At 39.1% G+C, this 22,295-nt stretch overlaps 2 protein-coding genes across 15 annotated transcripts in view; one reads left to right on the top strand and one right to left on the bottom strand.

Annotated features, from left to right (window-relative positions):
* Positions 1 to 7,052, top strand: part of PLCE1 (phospholipase C epsilon 1) — a 333,932-nt gene extending 326,880 nt beyond the window's left edge. For all 9 annotated transcript variants that reach the window (XM_063782032.1, XM_063782031.1, XM_063782034.1 and 6 more), the window contains 4 exons: positions 551 to 709; positions 3,004 to 3,222; positions 3,547 to 3,759; positions 6,622 to 7,052. In XM_063782032.1, coding sequence (XP_063638102.1) covers positions 551 to 709; positions 3,004 to 3,222; positions 3,547 to 3,735 — 567 coding nt within the window. In that variant the 3' untranslated portion in view covers positions 3,736 to 3,759; positions 6,622 to 7,052. The remainder of the gene's footprint in view (positions 1 to 550; positions 710 to 3,003; positions 3,223 to 3,546; positions 3,760 to 6,621) is intronic.
* The window catches only part of NOC3L (NOC3 like DNA replication regulator), a 48,139-nt gene that overhangs the window by 6,466 nt on the left and 19,378 nt on the right, over positions 1 to 22,295 (bottom strand). Inside the window, exons 14-23 of one of the 6 annotated variants that reach the window (XM_063782041.1) lie at positions 20,315 to 20,387; positions 19,074 to 19,137; positions 18,917 to 18,988; positions 18,380 to 18,561; positions 17,249 to 17,377; positions 16,418 to 16,515; positions 13,273 to 13,357; positions 12,804 to 12,944; positions 10,814 to 12,720; positions 7,017 to 8,173 (exon numbers count right to left, since the gene is read on the bottom strand). In XM_063782041.1, the coding sequence (XP_063638111.1) occupies positions 12,816 to 12,944; positions 13,273 to 13,357; positions 16,418 to 16,515; positions 17,249 to 17,377; positions 18,380 to 18,561; positions 18,917 to 18,988; positions 19,074 to 19,137; positions 20,315 to 20,387 (832 nt within the window). In that variant the 3' untranslated portion in view covers positions 7,017 to 8,173; positions 10,814 to 12,720; positions 12,804 to 12,815. Of the gene's footprint in view, positions 1 to 476; positions 1,433 to 7,016; positions 8,174 to 10,813; positions 12,945 to 13,272; positions 13,358 to 16,417; positions 16,516 to 17,248; positions 17,378 to 18,379; positions 18,562 to 18,916; positions 18,989 to 19,073; positions 19,138 to 20,314; positions 20,388 to 22,295 lie in introns of those variants that run through there. The other 5 variants (XM_063782040.1, XM_063782039.1, XM_063782036.1 and 2 more) reach the window with 5 other exon arrangements.

Genomic DNA, 22,295 nt, shown 5'->3' on the forward strand with positions numbered 1-22,295 from the left:
GCGGGGCACAGTGGCTCACACCTGTAATCCTGGTACTTTGGGAGGCTGATGCAGGTGGATCACAAGGTCAGGAGTTCAAGACCAGCCTGGCCAGCATGGCGAAACCCTGTCTCTATTAAAAATACAAAAATTAGGCATGGTGGCACACATCTGTAATCCCAGCTAGTCAGGAGGCTGAGGCAGGAGAATTGCTTGAACCCAGGAGGTGGAGGCTGCAGTGAGCCAAGATCATGCCACTGCACTCCAGCCTGGGCAACAGAGCAAGACTCCATCTCAGGAAAAAAAAAAAAAAAAATCCACAGCTAATAGGAGCAGATAAATTGGCTTGTTATGGATCTGTCAACATCATCAGAAGCATAGTAGTTTCTTCCTCTCAGGAGACAGGTATATCCTTTTAGAACAGTTTATGAAATAATAACATAGTATGTGAGATATTAAGCTAAGAAGTTTCTACATCACCAAGATACAAGCTCAGATTTTTGCTAGATTTGTCTTTCTTTATTCTGCATAAACCTATTATTTACTCACATTTTTTTCTTTTTAAACATAGAACCTAGAAGAGAAAAACATTGTTCAAGATGACAAAGAGGTGATCTTGAGCTCAGAGGAGGAGAGTTTCTTTGTCCAAGTGCATGATGTTTCTCCAGAGCAACCTCGAACAGTCATCAAAGCACCCCGCGTCAGCACTGCACAGGATGTCATTCAGCAGGTAAAAGCCTCTCCCTTCCTCACCTCAGTCCTTTCCTCAGCATAAATTATTGGAACAAATGTCTGTGCACTGATGGCTCATTTTATGAGTGAAGTTCCTGAACAACAGGGACCTCAAAGGGGAGTGTGTGCCTCTTAAGGCTGGGAAACTGCCTCACATGGTGGCTCATGCCTGTAATCCCAGTTTTAGGAGGCTGAGGCAGGAGGATTACTTGAGCACAGGAGTTGGAGGCTGCAGTGAGCTATGACTGGCCACTGCACTGCAGCCTGGATGACAGAGTGAGGCCCTGTCTCTAATAGAAAAAAAAAACAACCGACCCAGTGGCTCTCACCTGTAATCCCAGCAGTTTGGGAGGCTGAGGTGGGCAGATCACTTGAGCTCATGAGTTTGAGACCAGCATGGCTGACATGGCAAAACCCTGTCTTTACAAAAAGTACAAAAATTGCTGGGCACGGTGGCTCACGCCTGTAATCCCAACACTTTGTGGGGCCAAGGCGGGTGGATCGCCTGAGGTCAGGAGTTCGAGACCAGCCTGGCCAACATGGTGAAACCCCATCTCTACTAAAAATACAAAAATTAGCTGGGCGTGGTGGCAGGCACCTGTAATCCCAGCTACTTGGGAGGCTGAGGCAGGAGAATCGCTTGAACCTGGGAGGCAGAGGTTGCAGTGAGCCGAGATCATGCCATTGTGCTTCAGCCTGGGCAACAAGAGTGAGACTTTGTCTAAAAAAAAAAAAAAGTACAAAAATTAGCCAGGCATGGTAGCATGCACCTGTAGTCCCTGCTACTCAGGAGGCTGAGGTAGGAGGATCGCTTGAGCCTGAGAGGCAGAGGTTGCAATGAGCCAAAATCGTGCCACTTTACTCCAGCCTGGACAACACAGCCAGACCCTGTCTCAAACAAAAACAAATTTAAAAAGTTTAAAATCTTGGAAATATTAATTCATTCCTTCAACAGACACTTAGTATCTACAGTGAGTTTGGATCTCTATAAAGCACTGATAATAATGGATTTAGAAAGTGACTCTGCAGTGACAATGTCATGGTCCCAGAAATACCTAAGCCAGTAGGTACTGACCATCTCTCAAGGATCCTACAGAGGACAAGTATAGGAGGCCTACTCTGATCCTCTCCCCTCCTCTAAATCATGCTTCTCTGAGAGTTTACATGGTTTCAGAGAAGTTTGCTTCCTTCATAGCCTTGTTAGGGTAGGCCATTCATCAAACACCTATTTGATGAATAGACATACAACACAACGATTAAGAGCACAGACCCTAGATCAAGCTGTGTTAGATTCAAATCCCAGCTCTACTTCTGAGACCTGGAGTAAGAGCTCAGATCTGTGCCTTAGTTATAGTAGTGTGCTGGTAAACCAGCTCTTTGTAAAAGAAAAATAAAAGCCCTTATTTATTTCTTTTGTGTAAATGCCCCTACCATATCTGATTTCACCAGACTATTCCCGTTGGCTCCAGCAAAACACTACATGGTAAGTCACCACATAGATCACCACATAGACAATATGGAGATAGTATGATAGTACTTTCCTTGAAGGTTAAGTATATGTAAGATGTTTAATACAATGCCTAGCAAATGGTAAACATTGCTTAAGGGTTACTTGCTGTTCTTGCTGTATGATAACTTGGTTAATATTAGCCATCTTATTCAACTGACTTTGAATTCCAAAGGGCCCAGACTTACATTTCTTTAACTTATCTTTGTCTCCCCTAAAAGTACAGCACAGTATCTGGGACATAATTGGCCCTCACTAAACATTTAATGAATTAACAAATGCATCAATGAAAGACATTCTTATATTAAATGAAAAGAGAGATCAGTTGACTTCTAAAATTCTTTCAACATCCAAGACTCTGTGATAGAGATAGCCCAGTGGGACAGAGAGGCTCCTGAAGAGCAAGATTCTATTCCTCACTGGCTGACTTTCATGTCTGTGAGCGTTGGTACATGCAGAAAATCTGGTTCAGACCTTTATTGTTACTACTATAGCTGTATATATCCTGGAATCTACTTAACCTGTCTTAAGTATAAGCTTCCTCGTCTGAAATTCGGGATAATAACACCTAATTCATAGACTGTTGCAAAGCTAAATGAGGTAACGTGGGAAATTACATTACAAGCTACAACTATACAACTGCAAAATGAGTTGGATGAAATGATCTGGAAGATCCCCTTCATCTCTAGTCTGGGCCATTTTTCCACCTTAAAGTTTCATATAGAATGAATGCAAATGTTGGAGATTCTGTGTCTTTATTCAGTTGATCATAACTTACCTTTCAGACCTTATGCAAAGCCAAATATTCCTACAGCATCCTGAGCAACCCCAATCCAAGCGACTATGTGCTTTTGGAAGAGGTGGTGAAAGACACTACCAACAAGAAGACCACCACACCAAAGTCCTCTCAGCGGGTCCTTCTGGATCAGGAGTGTGTGTTTCAAGCCCAAAGCAAGTGGAAAGGTGCAGGAAAATTCATCCTTAAGCTAAAGGAGCAGGTGCAGGTAAAGTTTAAAGTTATTTTGCTCTGTTCATAAGTTATCTGATACCCATAATTACACTGTAGCCAGATCTGGAAGCTGGTGAAATTTAGGAGAAAGTTCCTGAGTCAAGGAATGGAGTTAGGAGAAAATTGTTTGGCTTTGTTTTCACTGTGTGAAAAAACATGTGGCCGAGCTTGCGGTTAAGCAGTCCTAGAGGGGAGTTCCTCAGCCCTACTCTCTCCAAAGCTCTAGAGAGAAGAGGAAAGCGCTCTTCTGAAATAGTGTCATGTGACAGAGGAACCTGAGTTTAACCTAACACCAATGGAAGGTTCTTTGTTCCCACAGGCATCTCGAGAAGATAAAAAGAAAGGCATTTCTTTCGCAAGTGAACTCAAGAAGCTCACCAAGTCAACTAAACAGCCCCGAGGACTTACATCACCTTCTCAGCTCTTGACCTCAGAAAGTATCCAAACCAAGGAGGAGAAACCTGTGGGTGGCTTGTCCTCCAGTGACACAATGGATTACCGACAGTGACTAAGGGCAGCATGTTTAACCCAGGTATAGTAAGTCATTGCACCATCCTGGAACAGGGCTTAACTTAAACTACTTTGTAAGGAAGGCATAATTAGTACAATGTCTTTTATCTTTTCCAACAAGAGGATGTCCCTTGAAGGCAGGTAGGAATGGGACCTTAAAACAGGAAAAGGGCTCTGAAGATATGTGTAACATGATATGCTATTGAACACTACCTATAAAGAAAAAGGGAAAGAGGCCGGGCGTGGTGGCGCATGCCTGTAATCCCAGCACTTTGGGAGGCCAAGGCAGGCAGATCACCTGAGGTCAGTTCAAGACCAGCCTGACCAACATGGAGAAACCCCATCTCTACTAAAAATACAAAATTAGCTGGGCGTGGTGGTGCATGCCTATAATCCCAGCTACTCTGGAGGCTGAGGCAGGAGAATCACTTGAACTTGGAAGGCAGAGGTTGCAGTGAGCTGAGATCACACCATTGCACTCCAGCCCTGGGCAATGGGAGTGAAACTCCATCTCAAAAAAAAAAAAAAAAAAAGAAAAAAAAGAAAAAATATATATATATATGTAACTTGAGCTTTTGTAATTTTAGACCCCTTATTTTGTAGATAAATAAGCAAAGGTCCCAAGAAGTCAATCAACTTGCCCAAAGTACTCTGATAGCCTTATTTCATCAGACAACTGTCTTCAGTATTAATAGCTGACAGAAACATTCTTCAAGGGCTCTATGGATCATTCAGCTTTTATTCTTTTGGATTTCTCGTTTTATTGCTGTTCTAATTTAGGTTTGATGTAGCTTCAACAACCTCATCTCCTTCTGCCTCAATTAAAAAAATAAAAATCTGGCATCTGGGATGTGGTTAAAAAGAAAGCAAAATTACTAACAGCCTCAATCTTGAAAATGCAGTAAGCTTACTGCTTGATATTCACACAAATTTCATTCTATCATCTTAAAGCAAATTATTTACATGAGACCTGAATAAAAGCATGTGAGGGAACCAGTGGTAAGTCTCTCCTTTTCGCTTAGTTTCCTAATGAACCTAAGGGTTCATTAAAGCCCACTTTTCACCTGTTCCATGGTAGTTCACAGATTTAAAATTCCCAAGATGAACAGCACAGTGAAAGCATTGCTGTTTATGTGACAGAGCTTCACCATCTGCCTTTATGACAATGAGGAACTTCTGATATAAAACTGCCAAACTGCAGAAACTCACAATTAAAGAACTCAGTGATGCCTCTTCACAGAGCCAAATTTGACTTAAAACAGCCCAAAAGAAGGCCCAATACATTGAGACCATGTTTCCACATTTAAAGAGCAACTCCTAAAATAACTGATGTCCTATATTACACTCTGCAGTGGTCAAAATTTTAAATATTGTTTTCCATATCCAGAAGTTAGTATCAAATAAATCATAGGTGTGATGTTATACACACCTCTATAACTTCTGTAATGAGGTGAAATTACACTAAAGCTGGTAAATTGGTCATATACTTCTCTACATATAAAGAGCCCAACATGTGCTACAAGATTACTTCTTAAGTACAGAAGAATACAACTCCATTAGAAATTTGACTTAAAAATAATATGCCTACTATAATGAACATTGCTTATATTTTAGGAGACTGGGGGAGGGTGATAGTGATTTAGATGATTGCCTTTAGATTCTATTGTCCTGTAGCAAGTAGATATTTATTTTTTCTGACCAATGGATTCACATGACTTTTTTTTTCTTTTTCTAAGCAAGCAGATGATATTTAGAATCATTCTGTTAACTTCACAGCTTTGCTTAAAGCTGGGGAGGCTTGGCCAGGCGCAGTGGCTCACGCCTGTAATCCCAGCACTTTGGGGGGCCAAGGCGGACAGATCACGAGGTCAAGAGATTGAGACCATCCTGGCCAACATGGTGAAACCCCGTCTCTACTAAAAATACAACAGTTAGCTGGGCATGGTGGTGCGCGCCGGTAGTCCCAGCTACTCGGGAGGCTGAGGCAGGAGAATCGCTTGAACTGGGAGATGGAGGTTGCAGTGAGCCGAGATTGCGCCACTGCACTCCAGCCTAGCGACAGAGCGAGACTCCGTCTCAAAACAAAAGCTAGGGAGGCTTCTCTTATAGTCATTGGTGCATCTATGTGAATTGACATTCCATGTTATGACCTCCTTTACAATGGTCTTTTCAAGAAAGAGCACTTGTAAAAGAAAAGAAGAGCTCATAAGAAAACAAGTTTAGGGTTTAGGACCAGGCGCAGTGGCTCATGCCTGTAATCCCAGCACTGTGGGAGGCCGAGGTGTGTGGATCACTTGAGGTCAGGAGTTCGAGACCAGCCTGGCCAACATGGTGAAACCCCCATCTCTACCAAAAAATATAAAAATTCCTGTAGTCCCAGCTACTCAGGAGGCTGAGGCAGGAGAATTGCTTGAACTTTGGAGGCAGCGGTCCAGCCAGAGGAGAGGGAGAGAGAGCAAAAAGGAAGTTAGTTTAGTATTTTTTCCACTTTTTAGGTAACATATTTCATATTTGTTCTAAAATGATCCCTTTTAAAGTTTCAATAATCTACAAATTTTTAAAGAACATATTCATCTATCTGAAGTAGTAGTTAGCTGAAGGAATTCCACCTTTTCTTAAAGTTGAACAGTTTATTTGATGTGATCTTTTTAAAAAAAAAAAAAACTTTCTAAAGAATGTGAAATATTTCCAAGGCAGAAATAACCTGATGTTCTACTTCCTAGAAACATCATGTTCTAACATTGTGAGTACAGAGGAAACAGTCTCTTCCCCAAACCTAGCCACTAGAGCTGTGGCTGGAAAACTCTGAACCCTTGGTATACCGTAAGTGTTTCTGTTTCTTCATTTTCAGTATACTAATAAGCCTCTGTATACAACATTACAGGTGAAGATCTTTCAGCAAGAAGTTAAAGAGTGAACATGGTGGAAAAAAATATAATTTACTTATTTTCATCAGACTTAAACTGGAAATTGATGATTTCTGAACTGAAGCCTTCACACATGTGAGATCCATGCTGAGGGGAAGCAAAATGGCACAGGGCTAGTTGCCACCAACCAATTTACCGATGAATGAAGCCCAGGGGACTGCCATTTTATAAATGTCAGCAGTTGGAAAAATCGTCACGAATTGACTTAGAGCAAGAGTCAGCAAGCTTGTCTGTAAAGGGCCAAACAGTAAATATTTTAGGGCTGGGGGCCATAAAATATGTTGCAACCACCCAATTCTGCCATTGTAGTGCAAAAGCAGCCATAGACAACACATACATGAATGAACGTGGCTGTATTCCAATAAAACTTTATTTATGGACACTGAAATTGGAATTTCATATATTTTTCACATGTCACAAATAATACTCTTGTTTTGACTTTTTTTCAACCATTTAAAAACAAAACATAAAAACTATTCTTAGTTCAGGGGCCATACAAAAACAGGTGGCAGGCTAGATTTGGCCCAAGGACCTTAATTTGCCAACACAACTAAGAGAAGAGAACTGGGAACAAGGAGCACAAAGATCTGAAAACAGGAAAGGAAGTTTAGCCATACATTTTATGGCCGAGAATTAGAAGCTTTGGGGCATTTCAAGTGTAAATATGTCCTATAACATAAGAGTCATTAAAATTCAATTTAGTTCCTGTATTGTGTACCACAGTGCACTCCTCTTTAGGATTTTTTACATATAGAAATAATATTGGTTTTTTTTAAGGTTATTGCTTATTCAGTTAATAGGGTTGCTTTAAAAAAGGTTATTGCTTAATCATAGATTAGATTACTCATTTTTGGTTTTCAAAATGAATTTAGAATGATGTATAATTTAATATCTACTGAATTGCAATGTCTTAACAAGAAACCTAACAATTTTTTAAAGCAAAAGTAGATTGAGTTGGTGTTTAAGGTAAATTTATTTTGCAAGGTTTGTACTGACACTATACTTATATATTTATTATACATCGCTCTCTTGATATTGCCAGGGATTAGAAGCATTAGTTCTCAGTACTTGAAGACAAACTTCTAAAAAGAAAATATATGCTCTGAACATCTGAAATGGGCTAGACTTTCAAGTAAAATTGCTTCATTTCTGATTAACTGAAGAGCTATTGATCCAAGTCATACTTGCCATTTAATGTAAATTATTTTTAAACTTTGCTGTACAAAACCATTAAGTGTAAAGGATTCTTCATATTCTTAGTATGAAGCAAATTATGAATTTTAAAAATGAAATATGTATTCCTCTAAAACCCAAACTTTTATCTTTCCATTGGTATCTTTGAATTTTAAGATACTTTTCTTCAAATTACAAAAACTCACTCCTAAACTTCACTTTGAGAAACTTTTTTAACCAATTATAAAAATAAAACCATCCCCATGTGTTTCTTGCATATTCTAAAAACAGAAGTGTTAAAAATACACCACACAGGCTGGGCAGAGTGGCTCACGCCTGTAACTCCAGCACTTTGGGAGGCCAAGATGGGCGGATCAGGACAGAGAATGAGGCCATCCTGGCCAACATGGTGAAACCCAATCTCTACTAATAGTAAAGTACAAAAATTAGCTGGGTGTGGTGGCACGTGCCTGTAATCCCAGCTACTCGGGAGGCTGAGGCAGGAGAATCACTTGAACCTGGGAGGTGGAGGCTGCAGTGAGCCAAGATCGCACCACCACGCTCCAGCCTGGTGACAGAGCGAGACTCCGTCTCAAAAAAAAAAAAAAAAAATACACCATACAGCTTTCATGTCATTAAAAGTTCTTACTGGGTCAAAGCCTTAAGGCTAGAACTACCATTTTCTTGTCAACAGAATTCAGGCTATTCCAGTTTGATGTAATCTATACAGTAGTACAGTTTTAAGTCAAATAATCATTCTAACAAATGCACAATGCTGCTCCATTTTAAAAATATTCCGGAAACACTTTATCAAGCCTCTATAAGTGAACATGCCAAACAGTTTGCCCTACCATGTGTTGAAAACTGAGTTGCTGGTCTAAGTGGCTAGAGGCCAAATGAAAACTGTGCAGAGTAACAAGATGAAAAGACTGGTCTCTTTAGGTTTATCACATTTGATTCTGATGCTTTCTAAGCGCTGCCCCACTCCTCCTCCCTGACCTTTAACACAGGTGTATATTTTACAACATAAATCTGAGACTGAAGTTGAGACCAGGTTGTTTAGCAAGTGAGAGAATCCAGCCTACTGCCTAGGTTGCATCCCAACTTAGTTGTTTATCACATTTGGAGGTGAAAGTACATACTTCATTGTATTTGAGTCTTTGGGATTACAGAAAGAACACATTGTTTTAAAATGTAAAGAGTTGGCTGGGCACAGTGGCTCATGCCTGTAATCCCAACACTCTGGGAGGCTGAGGTGGGTGGATCACCTGAGGTCTGGAGTTCGAGGCCAACATGGTGAAACCTGTCTCTACTAAAAATACAAAAATTAGCTGGGTACTAAAAATACAAAAATTAGTGGTGGTGGGCACCTGTAAATCCCAGCTATTGGGGAGGCTGAGGCAGGAGAGAATTGCCTGAACTCAAGACGCAGAGGTTGCAGTGAGTGGAGACTGTGCCACTGCACTCCAGCCTGGGTACAAGAGTGAGACTCCATCTCAAAAAAAAAAAAAAAAAAGTAAAGAGTCTAGTCTACTATTATACACAAATGGCCAGCACAATCTGATGTTGGCTGAAAATATTTAAGTTTTATTTAAAGCTTTCTGAATTAAACAGCTATATTATGCCAAGTGAAAGAAATTATCCTAAATAGCCACTATGACTATACCCATTACCATTTCACACTTTTTAGGCCACCAGAAATCTGGGTAGCAAACTCTTCTCGTTAAAGTTGATGTGGACAAGAATCTAAATATGCAAGTTGGGGTCATTACAAAATTTTAAGAAGCATCACTGAAAGTGAAGAGAAAGGAGCATGAATTCTGTCACTCTGTTCAGTGATGCCAAATCTGTAGGAATGATCCTATCTGGGTAGAAAGTGCCCTTTGAAGGGTAAAGCTTCTTTTCATGTCATCATTAGCAAGTAAAAGTTATTTACAAATTCTCCAGTTGGGAGTCAATATGAAGTCTAGACTCAACAAAAGTTGAGTTACAAGTGACTTGTTTTTAATCAAACTTGCTTTCTTTTATGGGAGGCTTTTATGCCTCCCATCTCAATACCTCTGGAGACACTGGAAGCTCATTAATGAAAGTGGGCCCTCTATGATATGTATCAATTTACCTTTTGCTAACTACATCGTCCCCTTCTTCTCTCCTCTTCCAATATCTCTACAGACTTCTGTCCTCTGCCCAGAGACTCACAGGCCTTGCTTAATTCTGGGAAGTTATCAGGGCTTGCTTACTGGCCCAATAAAATTGAATTAACTCTAAAACACAAAACTCCACATCTATGCTCCCATGCTAGTAAAGAAGAGTAGGATTTTCCTGGCTGGTGTCTTTGATCTTATATTGGCAGCCTGCAGGGAAAGTGCTCTCATGGTGAAAGTCTCTGACCCCTTTTCAGTTGCTTATATATCAGCAGTGAGGCCAGAAAAGATATACCTGGGACCCCAAAAAAGTTAGAGAGAAAAGGGAGATTGTCTTTTATACAGAGTCTAGACTTGGGTCAATATTCCCCATGATCCATTGTTAATAATTTATGTGTTCTCTGCCATCCTTATGTAGCAGCTTCCTAAAAGCAATCCTTGGCTGATGGCTATGGATTCTGACATAGGAATACCTGAAATGAGTCCCTTTGAAACACATACTGAGTCTCTATGATTACCAAGTTATTCTTTTTTTTTTTTTTTTTTTTTTGAGGCAAAGTCTCACTCTGTTGCCCAGGCTGGAGTGCAGTGGTACGATCTCGACTCATCACAACCTCCATCTCCCAGGTTCAAGTGATTCTCCTGCCTCAGCCTCCCAAGTAGCTGGGACTACAGGTGTGTGCCATGTCCGTCTAATTTTTTTTATTTTCAGTAGAGACAGGGGTTTCACTATGTTGGTAAGGCTGGTCTCGAACTCCTGACCTCGTGATCCACCCGCCTCAGCCTCCCAAAGTGCTGGAATTACAGGCGTGAGCCACCACACCTGGCCTACCTACTCTTATACATCTCTTAGATTCAAAACATACTATGCACAAGCCTGTCACCAAACAGATCTCTGAAACCTTCCCTATTGCAGATGACACAGGTCTCTAAACTTTTGACACAAGTAATTCTAACACTGAATTGGGTACTGTCGCATTTTTCAAAAGCGTTATGTGGATGATTTGACTCAGCATGGAAGACTGAGGTTGTCTTACACCCATTATTTCCCACCCCACTCTTAAGTGCCAGCATAGTGCTAAGCACACAGTAGGTGCTCATTATTTGTCTAGTTAAAAAACAAATTAAGGCTGTAGCTTAATATAGCCTCAGGATATGTGTGTGCCTGTGTGTGTGTGTGTGTGTGTGTGTGTGTGTGTTTAAACATAAGCTTACATATAAGCTTATGTAAGTTAATGCACAAATGTATTTCCTCAAATTCACATAGAATACTCAAATATAGATGTATAATTTTGTAGTCCCACTGTGATTCTCCATATGTATAACAAGAAAATTAAAGGCATAATACAGCTGTGAAATAGCTGATGAGTTTCTATTTTAAGCTGATTTTTCACCAGAAGTATAGTTTCTGCTGCCAAAGTAAAGTATAAATGTATTTGTATATGTTTGGAAAATAAAGAATTTGTGACATGTATTGGTCACTTGTGCTCTGATGGGGATTAGACCCTTTGGTTATCCACATATCCACACAAATATTTATCACATTCCTGGACTTTGTTTTATATCTAAAAGGTGGACTAAAAGCAAATATTCATATGCTGAATCATACCTTTCTCATTAAATAATCAAGCCTTAAAAAATGTGACCTCAGAACCACTTTTAAAAATCATATATAATATGCTAAAAGACTGACATACACTGTTAAGCTCATATCCTCTTACTCTGCTGGAATGGTAAAGCAATTTTCTACTTTCGTTTACTTCATGTGAAAAAAGAACTCTAAGCTCCAGAGTAAAATAACTGGCTGCTATGACTTTCAAACAGTAAGAGATCTCTTTAGTTGGACTGCTGTGCTTTTTTCAAAAAATTATCATATCACAAGAATAGGAAGCAGAAAAAAACAGCTGTTATATTCAACTATTCACAATAGAGAATATTTATAATCTAGTCACTGAAACACGCATTTCTTAGGCCACTCCTAGAATATGGGACTAGCTGTTACATAAAATACTGTTTTATAATTATATTAATAAGAAAAAGCATTTTACCTGTTCCAAGAGGGGAAAAAAGCTCCTCATTGAGTATCCTTTGTCTCTAGAACAGAATGGTAAAGTCTTGGGCCTGGTTCTTCTACCCTGGAGCAATTCTTCCCCAGTCACCCTCCAGGGAATGTCAGAAAACGTGAAGAACTTCAGAGACTAGAATCATATTCAAACTTTCCTTGAAAGTAGCTATAATAAACACTAACACCTTTTTTAAAAGGCCAAATTAGGTAACTTCTTTAGGTGGATCATCCAGCAAAAGCCAATGAACCTGAATACAAGCTATTTTTTTCTTTTCTCAAATATCTTCATAAAAATATATTAACTCAAATTTAGAATGCTTCTCATTTCCATCCACAGTATTGAAATAAAAATATTTAAAGAGTATTTAGTTATAAAAAGTAGCTAAATGGTAAAATGTCTTCTCATGGTCTTGATTTTTCTGTGCTCTATGCCCTAATTTTAATATAGCAACTGCACTTCAGTAAGATCCAGTCCAAAGATTTTTTTAAAAAACTATAATGTACGTGAAGCTTTTAAAAGGCAGCATCATCAAGAAAGTAATTTCCAAATACTGGGGAGGAAAAAAGGCTTTTGATCTCCTTGATGGAATGACATATTCAGAATAGGGGCAGAACCCTGTGCCATGCAAAGGGTCATTCTTCCTCCTCTTCCTAGACATTCTTAGGAAGCTTTCCTTGTATAAAAAGAAAAGATCCTAGTTAACAACTCATCTTTATGTACATCTGCACACACAAATATACAAGAAAGTCCACTGACTTCATTCCTCTACTAGTGTAGTGATGTTTTCAAATATTTCGTGAAATCCAGAGGCGATTCAGTAGCAACTTCACTGGAGTATCTTTTGATTAGCTGATTTAAATCTTCATTCAAAAATGAATCCCCTTGTAAAAATTTACCCTGGGAAAATATTTAAAGTATGAGTTAGAAGTTACTTATGCTATAAGCTAAAGCCAACCTGTGAACCAAGTTGAAAATGGCAACAGCTGACACCAACACATGCAACACAATGACAGATGCTTGGTAAGGTCTTGGACATATCCTATATTGAATGAAACAGTTTCATGATCATCTCTATAGAATTTCAACCTCAGAAATCCATCCTATGATGAAATCCTAAACATTAAAAAAAAACTACCTATAAAATAATTAAGCAAACTGGAGTTAGAGTTATTGAGATACATTGGTTTCTATTTCTTCCTTTAAAAAAATGAAAAATATCCCATACCTTTATTTTGGGGTTTGAAGATTCAACAGGAGGATTGAATGTCATTTCTGCCATGCTATATGCCTCAAAAAGTTCAGTAGCAGATCTAAATCACAAACACAAAAAATGTAAAGATACCACCACATCTGTGTAACTCAAAAATAATTAGATTATACTCAGAGAATGATTCATTCTTAACCCATATATTAAGGTATAAGATTTGAAACTAACCAACCAATCCAGTCACTTAACAAATTCTAAATTCTCATTGTAATGTCAACATTATCCAACTAAATCCACCTCAGAGAGGTTTGGTATACATTTAGCAATACAGGCATAGACTCCAGAGAGAAAGCTAAGCTGAAGAACTCCAGTTCAGTGTGATCAAATCCCAACCCACTGATAATGCAACTAAGTATATCTTAGTCATGGGAGCCAGAGGACTGAAGCATGGAGTCATTCTCCACAGACTTAGAACACAGCTCAACTCTTCAGTTACTGGCCTGGATGAAAAACAAGGAAAGGCCATTCAGGACAGAATACATGTCTATACCCATGGCGTGTAAATGAATCCTTAATGATTTGGAATTAGTTCACACTCGCCAAAACACATAGGCAAGGGCCTACGAGGGTAGCAATTAGGCTCACATCCCAATACCCACTCTCCAGAAGCCCACTATGAGTCTCCTTTCTTAAGCCTTTGGGATAAGCTCATTCCTCATCCTTCTCCACAAAGGAAACATCTTTCCTTAGCAAAACTGCTAAGGAAAACATGCCATAAAATAATCATTATGAAGAGTGACAAAGAATTGTTTTCTCCTTTTTTCCTTTTAAAAAACAAGGCTGGTGGGGAAGACTGGGGACAGGTGAGAAGTGTGAGGGAAGAAAAAGTAAATGGCCATTTTATTTAATAAGGCCAAAAGTTATCTCCATCCTACTCAGAAGGAAAGGGTTCATGGAAAACTGCAGAGCTCTTGCCTCATGTAGAGGAGGCAGCAACTGACTGACTACCGTCATGTAAAATACAAGCCAATGTCACCAAACCTCCCAGTATTTCAAGAAAAGCGGGAAATGTGAATTTCGGATGAATTCTTTCAATATTTAAAAGACAGCAACTAATTCAATTTTTTTCAAACTCTTGAGGCCAGAAAAATCGGCCTGGCCCACAGGTCACCAAACTGTGATCTCTGAATTACAGAAACCAATGGGCTTGCAAAAGGAAAAAACCTACAGCAAAATATTAATTCTGGGTAATGAGTACATTGTAAGGTGCTATAGTTTCAATGTGTCCCCTCCAAAATTCAGATACGGAAACTTAACAGTCAATGTGATGGTATTAAGAGGCAAAAGCTTTAAAAGGTGATTAAGGCATGAATGGGATTAACCCATTTATGCCTACTAGTGTTCCATTATCAGAACACTAAGCTTGTAGGAGTTATTTATATCCTACTGCTCAAGGTCATCGCCAAGGTCTGATTTTTCACACACAAAAAAAAATTTGCAACCTCTGGCATAAATGGGTTAAAGTCTTTATAGAAGAGGCTTCATGAAGTGAAGCTGTGGCACTGCTCCCCTTCTGTCCTGTCTGCCATGTGAGGGCATGGGGTTCCTCCCCTCCAGAAGATGCAGCAACAAGATGCCATCTCAGAAGCAGAGAGGCGCCCTCATCAGTCAACCAAACCTACCAGCACCTTGATCTTCAACTTCCCAGCCTCCAGAATTCTGAGAAAATAAATTTCTGTTCTTTTTTTTTCAGACGGATTCGCTCTTGTCACCCAGGCTGGAGTGCAATGGCGAGATCTCGACTCACTGCAACCTCCGCCTCCCGGGTTCAAGCAATTCTCCTGCCTCAGCTTCCCAAGTAGCTGGGACTACAGGAACCCACCACCACGCCCGGCTAATTTTTGTATTTTTAGTAGAGATGGGGTTTCACCATGTTGGCCAGGCTAGTCCTGAACTCCTGACCTCAGGTGATCCACCCGCCTCGGCCTCCCAAAGTGCTGGGATTACAGGCGTGAGCCACTGAGCCTGGCCCTCTGTTGTTTATAAGTTACCCAGTCTTAGGCACTTTTTATGGCACCATAAAGGGACTGAGGGATTTTTTATACCATTTTCTCTCTTTCTCTGTATAACTTAAGTATTTCCTGTCTGTATGTAAAAAAAGGTAATTACTGGCTGGGCGCAGTGGCTCACGCCTGTAATCCCAACACTTTAGGAGGCCAAGGTGGGTGGATTACCTGAGGTCAGGAGTTCGAGACCAGCCTGGCCAGCATGGTGAAACCCCATCTCTACAAAAATTACAAAAATTAGCTGGGCATGGTGGCGGGTGCCTGTAATCCCAGCTACTAGGGAAGCTGAGGCAGGAGAATCGCTTGAACCCGGGAGGCGGAGGTTGCAGTGAGCCAAAATTGCGCCATTGCACTCCAGCCTGGACAACAGAGTGAGACTCCATCTCAAAAAAAAAAAAAAAAAAAAAGTAATTTCTACTTTTCACCTTTCTGTAATTGTGAAAATTTTGTAAGTAAACAGTTCAGGGAAAAGAAGACTCTTTTAGGAGGACCTTTTCCCCATCTGGGTGTGAGGCAGATGCTGGAAGTACCCATCCAAGCTGCTTATAGGTCAGAAGGTACTCTGCAAGGGCCAAAAAAAGAAAAAGCTGCCCTTCTGGATGGCAGTGTTCCAAAGCACCTCTTTTCTTCCCTCTCCTCATTTTTTTTTTCTCCTCATCCTGCCCTAACAGGACCATTCAAAAAAAAAAAAAGACCGAGCGAGCAAGAAAGCAAGGAAGCTTAATTTGGTTGACTTGTGTTGTATCTTCACATGAAGCACCTATAGCCATAGATTATTCATTGTTGAACCTGAGTGATGGGGGGGCATATGGACATTCACTATGCCATTCTACTATCCTGTATGTGCGAAACTTTTCATGATTAAAAAAATGTTTTTCAAGTTGAATGACAGAAGAAGAAAAAAATGTTTTAAGTGATCAACAAAATCATAGCATGTTTTCTTTCAGAACAATTCAGGAATATGAAGCAAGACCAATCCAGATACCCAACTGGCACTTTACACTTTGTAGTATGTTACTTTATAAAACAGTCTTCTCATAGTAAGTGGCTATCAGCTCAATTTTGTAGTTTTAGAATAAGGCAATGCTAAATATTACCTTCGACTCAACTCTGGTTTGAGTGCTCCAGAGCCTTCAGAAGGTGCTCCAGCGATCAGGTGGGCTGCAAATCTCTGCACTATGGGATGATAATGCCTCTGAAGGGAAAACGGGACAATCACATTCTGCACAGGTCAGTCCTTTACAAAAAACACTAGCCACAGCAAAGATTTTCTTAAATAAAATTACACCAAATTTTTTTTAATCTCCTATGTACAGTATATGTAATTCATTAGAAGCACATACCCACAGAAAGAATATTATCTTTGCTAAGAGGATTAAAACACAAATCAAGTTACCAGTGAAGTAGTTTAGTCTTGCTTTTACAATATAAATAGAAAAATCAAAAAGCAATTCCTCTTTCAGAGTGAAAAAAGTTAATTTACAACAGGTTACCTGCCACTTCTATTTTCTACAAGTCTCACTCTAATGCTGTCCATACTGTAGGATCACTGCATAGGTGAAACCATCTTGAAACAGGGCTTACTAAAGTCTCCCTGGATAAGACTCAACAGAAATGTACCTGATAACAAATCCTCTGAAGAGTGTTAGGGAAAGATTTCAATAAAGGGAAAGGTTTCAGTAAATCTTCCACAACTGTACCCTACAGAACTGACACTGTTTTCTGCTTCCTTAGAAAATGTACCTCAACAGCTTAAAGAATAATAAGAGCAAAGTAAAATGCAGCATACTAACACAGGAATTCTAAAAAAGGCAGCCCCAGAACAAAATATAATTAAGTACTCTGGCAATAACAACTATTTGAAGAAAAACTGGAAAACAATTATTCACACACATCCCCAAAAAGAAAAAAACCAGGGCCACTCTTACCCGCAGAGCATGCAGTTCCCACAGAGCAGTGTTCTGAGCATTGCAGTACTCAGGCTCATCCAGTTCAGGAAGGAAAACTCCACTTCCCTGAGATTCACTGTCAAGCAGTAGATCTGTTTTGGGGAAAGTCTGCAAAAATGTCACATAAAAACAATTGGTTAAATTAACATTGTTAATGTAAGAGGTGTTACTGGTTTGTAGTTGTATTTGCATTTAAATTTATGGTTGTATAAGAGCTTTGCATAAAGTCTTTACACCTAGTTTTAATAAAAAACAATTTAAGTTTATATCGTAAGAACAAGAGTTGCAAAAAAACAATTTTATCTTTGCTTGCTTTGAAAATTAATTTTATCTTGCAAAACAATATGCTTCTCACCTTGCAATCACACTTTTAGAAATCTCATAGAAATAATTACATCAGATAAATACATAAAGATATTCACTATAGCATCATTTGTAATAGCAAAAAAAGAAATAACCTATATCAAGAGAAATAGAAAGAAGCAAAAAAACCAGACTGCCTACATTTGAATATCACTTCTACCACTGACTGGCACTGCTACTCAAGACAAGACACTTAACCTCTCCGGACCTCAGTTTTCCCACATGTAAAATAGGAACAAGAATAGTAGCTACCTCAGAGTTATGAAAATTAAATTTTTGTAAGGCATTTATAACTGGAAGGCACATAGTCAGAACTATGGTGTTTGTTAAGCAAAGAACTAAATAAACCTTACATAAAGAGTTAGAGTAGTGACATTATAATGTGTTTACCATGATTAAATGCTAAGGTTAAAAAAGCGGTAGAATATATAGCATAATCCTCTTTCCATTAAAATACAAAGTTGAGTTGTTTCTATGTGTATGTGTTTATATATGAACTTTAAAAGGCTGCTGGAAAAATACCCACCAAATGGTAAATGGATACCCACCTAATGACACTGAGAAGTGTCAATAGGTATAAAATGCTTTTTTTCAATTTTATATACCTCTTTTGTCACCTGATTTTGTTACAAGTGTGAATTACTTCTGTAATTGAAATAATATAAAAGGGGGGAAAAGACATGTCTCAAACAAAAAAAATCATTGCATTATAAGAACTTAGCTCTGTTCATTTGTATTACTACTTACATGCATTAATATTCTGGTAGTTGCTAAAATGCCAATACTTGAATTTGGAAGAACATGAAGAGCAAGGGTACAAAGGCGTTTGATGAAGGCAAGAGCTCGCTGCTGAGAAACTTGCTTTCTGCGCTTAGTTAGCATGACATCAAGGCACTGGAGTACAATCTCAACACCTTCATTGGTAGCACCTAAAACAGCAGACATATCCTTCAGAGCTGTTCTCATTACTTTTTCATTACGCAACTGGACTGAACTTCAGATAAACCCAAGATAAACTTTTGTACCTGTCCCAAACCATTTCTCTAATCAATGAGGTAGTGCTATACTGCTAAGGAGATACAGCGGGCTATACTTAGTGCATCTCCGGTCAATTCCAGAAGCTCTTTCTCCAAGTCTTACATAAGATTAAATACAGATGCATGGCACTGGCAAGTCAGCATTTTATGTACCTGTTCCTATTTCTCATTTGTCTACAATGATGGGTCATAACATATTCTTAAAACATAAATACATATAAAAGAAACATTATCTAAACATACATACCTGCATGTAATTTGAACAGTGTTTTGTAGAGATGTGTGTAGAATTTCATTGGATCAATATTCAGAACATCACCTTTGAAATGACAACAAACACCAATTAGGTATGTTATAGCATTCAAAGGTAAGGCAAACAAAACTTGATTAAGAAAATATCATACCTTGTCCAGAAAGAATATGAAAAGCAGTCTGGACACAGTGAAGACTTTCTTGATAGCTTAGGTCCTTTAAAAAAAAAAAAAAGCGGGGGTGAGGGGGATGGAATATTAAGAATGGTAATTACCATTTATAGCTTTAAAAAAGAACTTTAAGGCCAGGAGCAAAGACTCAAGCCTGTAATCCCAGCAATTTGGGAGGCTGAGGCAGGCAGATCGTTTGAGCCCAGGAGTTCAAGACCAGCTTGGGCCACATGGCAAAAACCCATCTCTCAGGGCCGGGCGTGGCGGCTCACGCCTGTAATCCCAGCACTTCAGGAGGCCGAGGCGGGCAGATCACGAGGTCAGGAGATCGAGACCATCCTGGCTAACACAGTGAAACCCTGTCTCTACTAAAAATACAAAAAATTAACCGGGCATGGTGGTGGGCGCCTGTAGTCCCAGCTACTCGGGAGGCTGAGGCAGGAGAATGGTGTGAACCCGGGAGGTGGAGCTTGCAGTGAGCCGAGATCACGCCACTGCACTCCAGCCTGGGCGACAGAGCAAGACTCCCTCTCAAAAAAAAAAAAAAAAAACATTTCTACAAAAAAATAGAAAAATTAGCCAGGTATGGTGCCCCACATCTGTAGTCCCAGCTACTCAAAAGGCTAAAGCGGGAGGATCACCTGAGCCCTAGAAGGTCAAGGCTGCAGTGAGCTGTGATTGCACCACTGCACTCCGGCCTGGGCAACTGAGTGAGACCCTATCTCAAAAAAGAAAAAAAAGACCTATAAAGGTTATCTTTAAGATAACCTAGTATGAGGCAGATTTATAGGGTGACTATAGTTTACAATAATCTATTATCTATTTCAAAATAGCTAGGAGGGAAGAATTTGAATGGTTGTCACATAAAGACACATATTTAAGGTGACTGATATCCCAAGTAAACTATTTACAAACTACATTATATTAATATATTTAACTATCACATATACCCTGAAACCATGTACATCTATTATGCATCAATTTAAAAAAAAAAAAGAAAACAGGTCAGACAACCCTCCTGCTTAAAACTCTCCAATGGTTGAAAACGTTCTACATCTTGACTGTGGTGGTAATCATATGATCATAGGCCTTTGTCAAAATTCATAAACTGTACATCTAAAAGGGGTTTTACTGTATACAAAATACATCTCAATAAACCTGACAAATTTTAAAAATAGTAATTACCATTTATATCTTTTAAAAAATAATTTATTATTACTTACACCAGACTCAATGAGAGTATGAAGAACTACTAACAGATCATCAAAAAATTCCACATTTATAAGGTGAGCAAACCTGGAATCAAACAAAACAGTTAATCAGTGAACTAAAAGCAGAAATAAAGCTGGCAGAAATTAAGCTTGACTTTAAAACTGTATTTTTAATATTCTTTATTTCAAAATGTTAGCTATGAAAGACATGGCAATTATTGATACTTTTCATTAATTCAGATTGGCCTCTTCAACAATTCATACACCATTGAACACTAAACTCAGTAGAAATATATAAGGCACTGAACAAACCAAAAATATTTCAAAAATCCTTCTGCACTGAGAAAGAAATTACTAGAAGCAAACAACTTCCTGAGGAAAGTTTACGAGGTATCCGGCAGGATCGGCTTCTAAGAAAACAGGTGGTGGGAAGAGAGACAAGGAAAGATTCTGCTACTTACAAGAATATGGACCTTATGACAGCTTTAAGGATAAAATGGAAAGAATACTGGACCCCAGTATCTAGTTCAGGCTCTGCTCTTAATTACCTGCGTGATCCTAGGTAACTCACTTCACTGTCCTGGGCCTCTATTTGTAGAAATAACTGAGACCACCCAATAGGGTTAAAGAAGAATCATATGAGCTGCTAAATTTGAGAGTTACTCCATATACTATAGTAGACACTGAAGTAGGTTAAAGTCAGGACATCTCTTCAATATTAGCGAGAAGTCTTTGATCTATGTAAATCTTAGAAGAATAAAAGACCTTATGAGTGACATATTCCATGCATATTGGTACAACTTTTTGGAGAAGCAATCTGGCAATTATTTATCAAAATTTAAAATGAGCATACCCTTTGATCTGGCAATACATGCACACACGTGCATGAAGATACACACACACACACGTGCACAAGTATTCCCAGTGCAAACAGGCGACTGACCAAATAAAGTACAATATATCTACAAAATGGAGCATTATAAATTTTTTAAAAATTAAGTGATATATATGTGATAAGGGAGAGGTACCAAAAGTAACTGTTTACAAAACCAAAAAAAAAAAGCAAGTTACAGGACACTAAACATAGCATGATTCCATCTGCATGAAAGATGGCAGGCAGGCCCGGTGCAATGGCTCATGCCTGTAATCCCAGCACTTTGGGAGGCTGAGGCGGATGGATCACCTAAGGTCAGGAGTTCGAGACCAGCCTGGCCAACATGAGGAAACCCCATCTTTACTAAAAATACAGAAATTAGCCAGGTGTGATGGCACATGCCTGTAGTCTCAGCTACTCGAGAGGCTGAGGCAGGTGACTGCTTGAACCTGGGATGTGGAGGTTGTAGTCAGCTCAGATTACGTCACTGCAATCCAGCCTGAGCAACAGAGCAAGACAGTGTCTCCAAAAAAAAAAAAAAATGGTGGCAGATGGCACGCAGACAGACTACATACATATATAGGAGGGGGAACTTGAAATTTTAAATTGTATATTCTTTTGCATTATTTAAATTTTTTAAATGAGCATATATTATTTTTTAAACTTTTTTAAATAAAGGAATTAGTTATTAAAAAACAAATAGCTGGGTCGAGCATGGTGGCTCACACCTGTAATCCTAGCACTTTGTGAGGCCAAGGCTGGAGGATGACTCACTCAGGAGTTCAAGATCAGCCTGGGCAATATGGTGAGAGCTTGTCTCTATTTAAAAACAAAAATAAAAACAGCAAGTCCTACACAATGTAGGAATAATCCCTTCTCTGACCAGGCTCTCTGAAGATTTTCAACCACAAGGACCGTATCACCATATAAGGAAATGCATACCATTGCCAAATAGCTCGTTATTAGAAAGTAATTTCTTATGATAAACAGAACTTGCCTTTTCTATATCTTCTAGCCATCAGTCCTATTTCCAACTCTATTCCTAAAGTTGTACTGCCCAACAATGGTAGCCACTACCCACATGTGGCTATTAGGCACTTAAAATGTAGCTAGTCCAAA

This window comes from Pan troglodytes, chromosome 8, assembly GCF_028858775.2.
Source record: "Pan troglodytes isolate AG18354 chromosome 8, NHGRI_mPanTro3-v2.0_pri, whole genome shotgun sequence".
Taxonomy (NCBI): Eukaryota; Metazoa; Chordata; class Mammalia; order Primates; family Hominidae; genus Pan; species Pan troglodytes.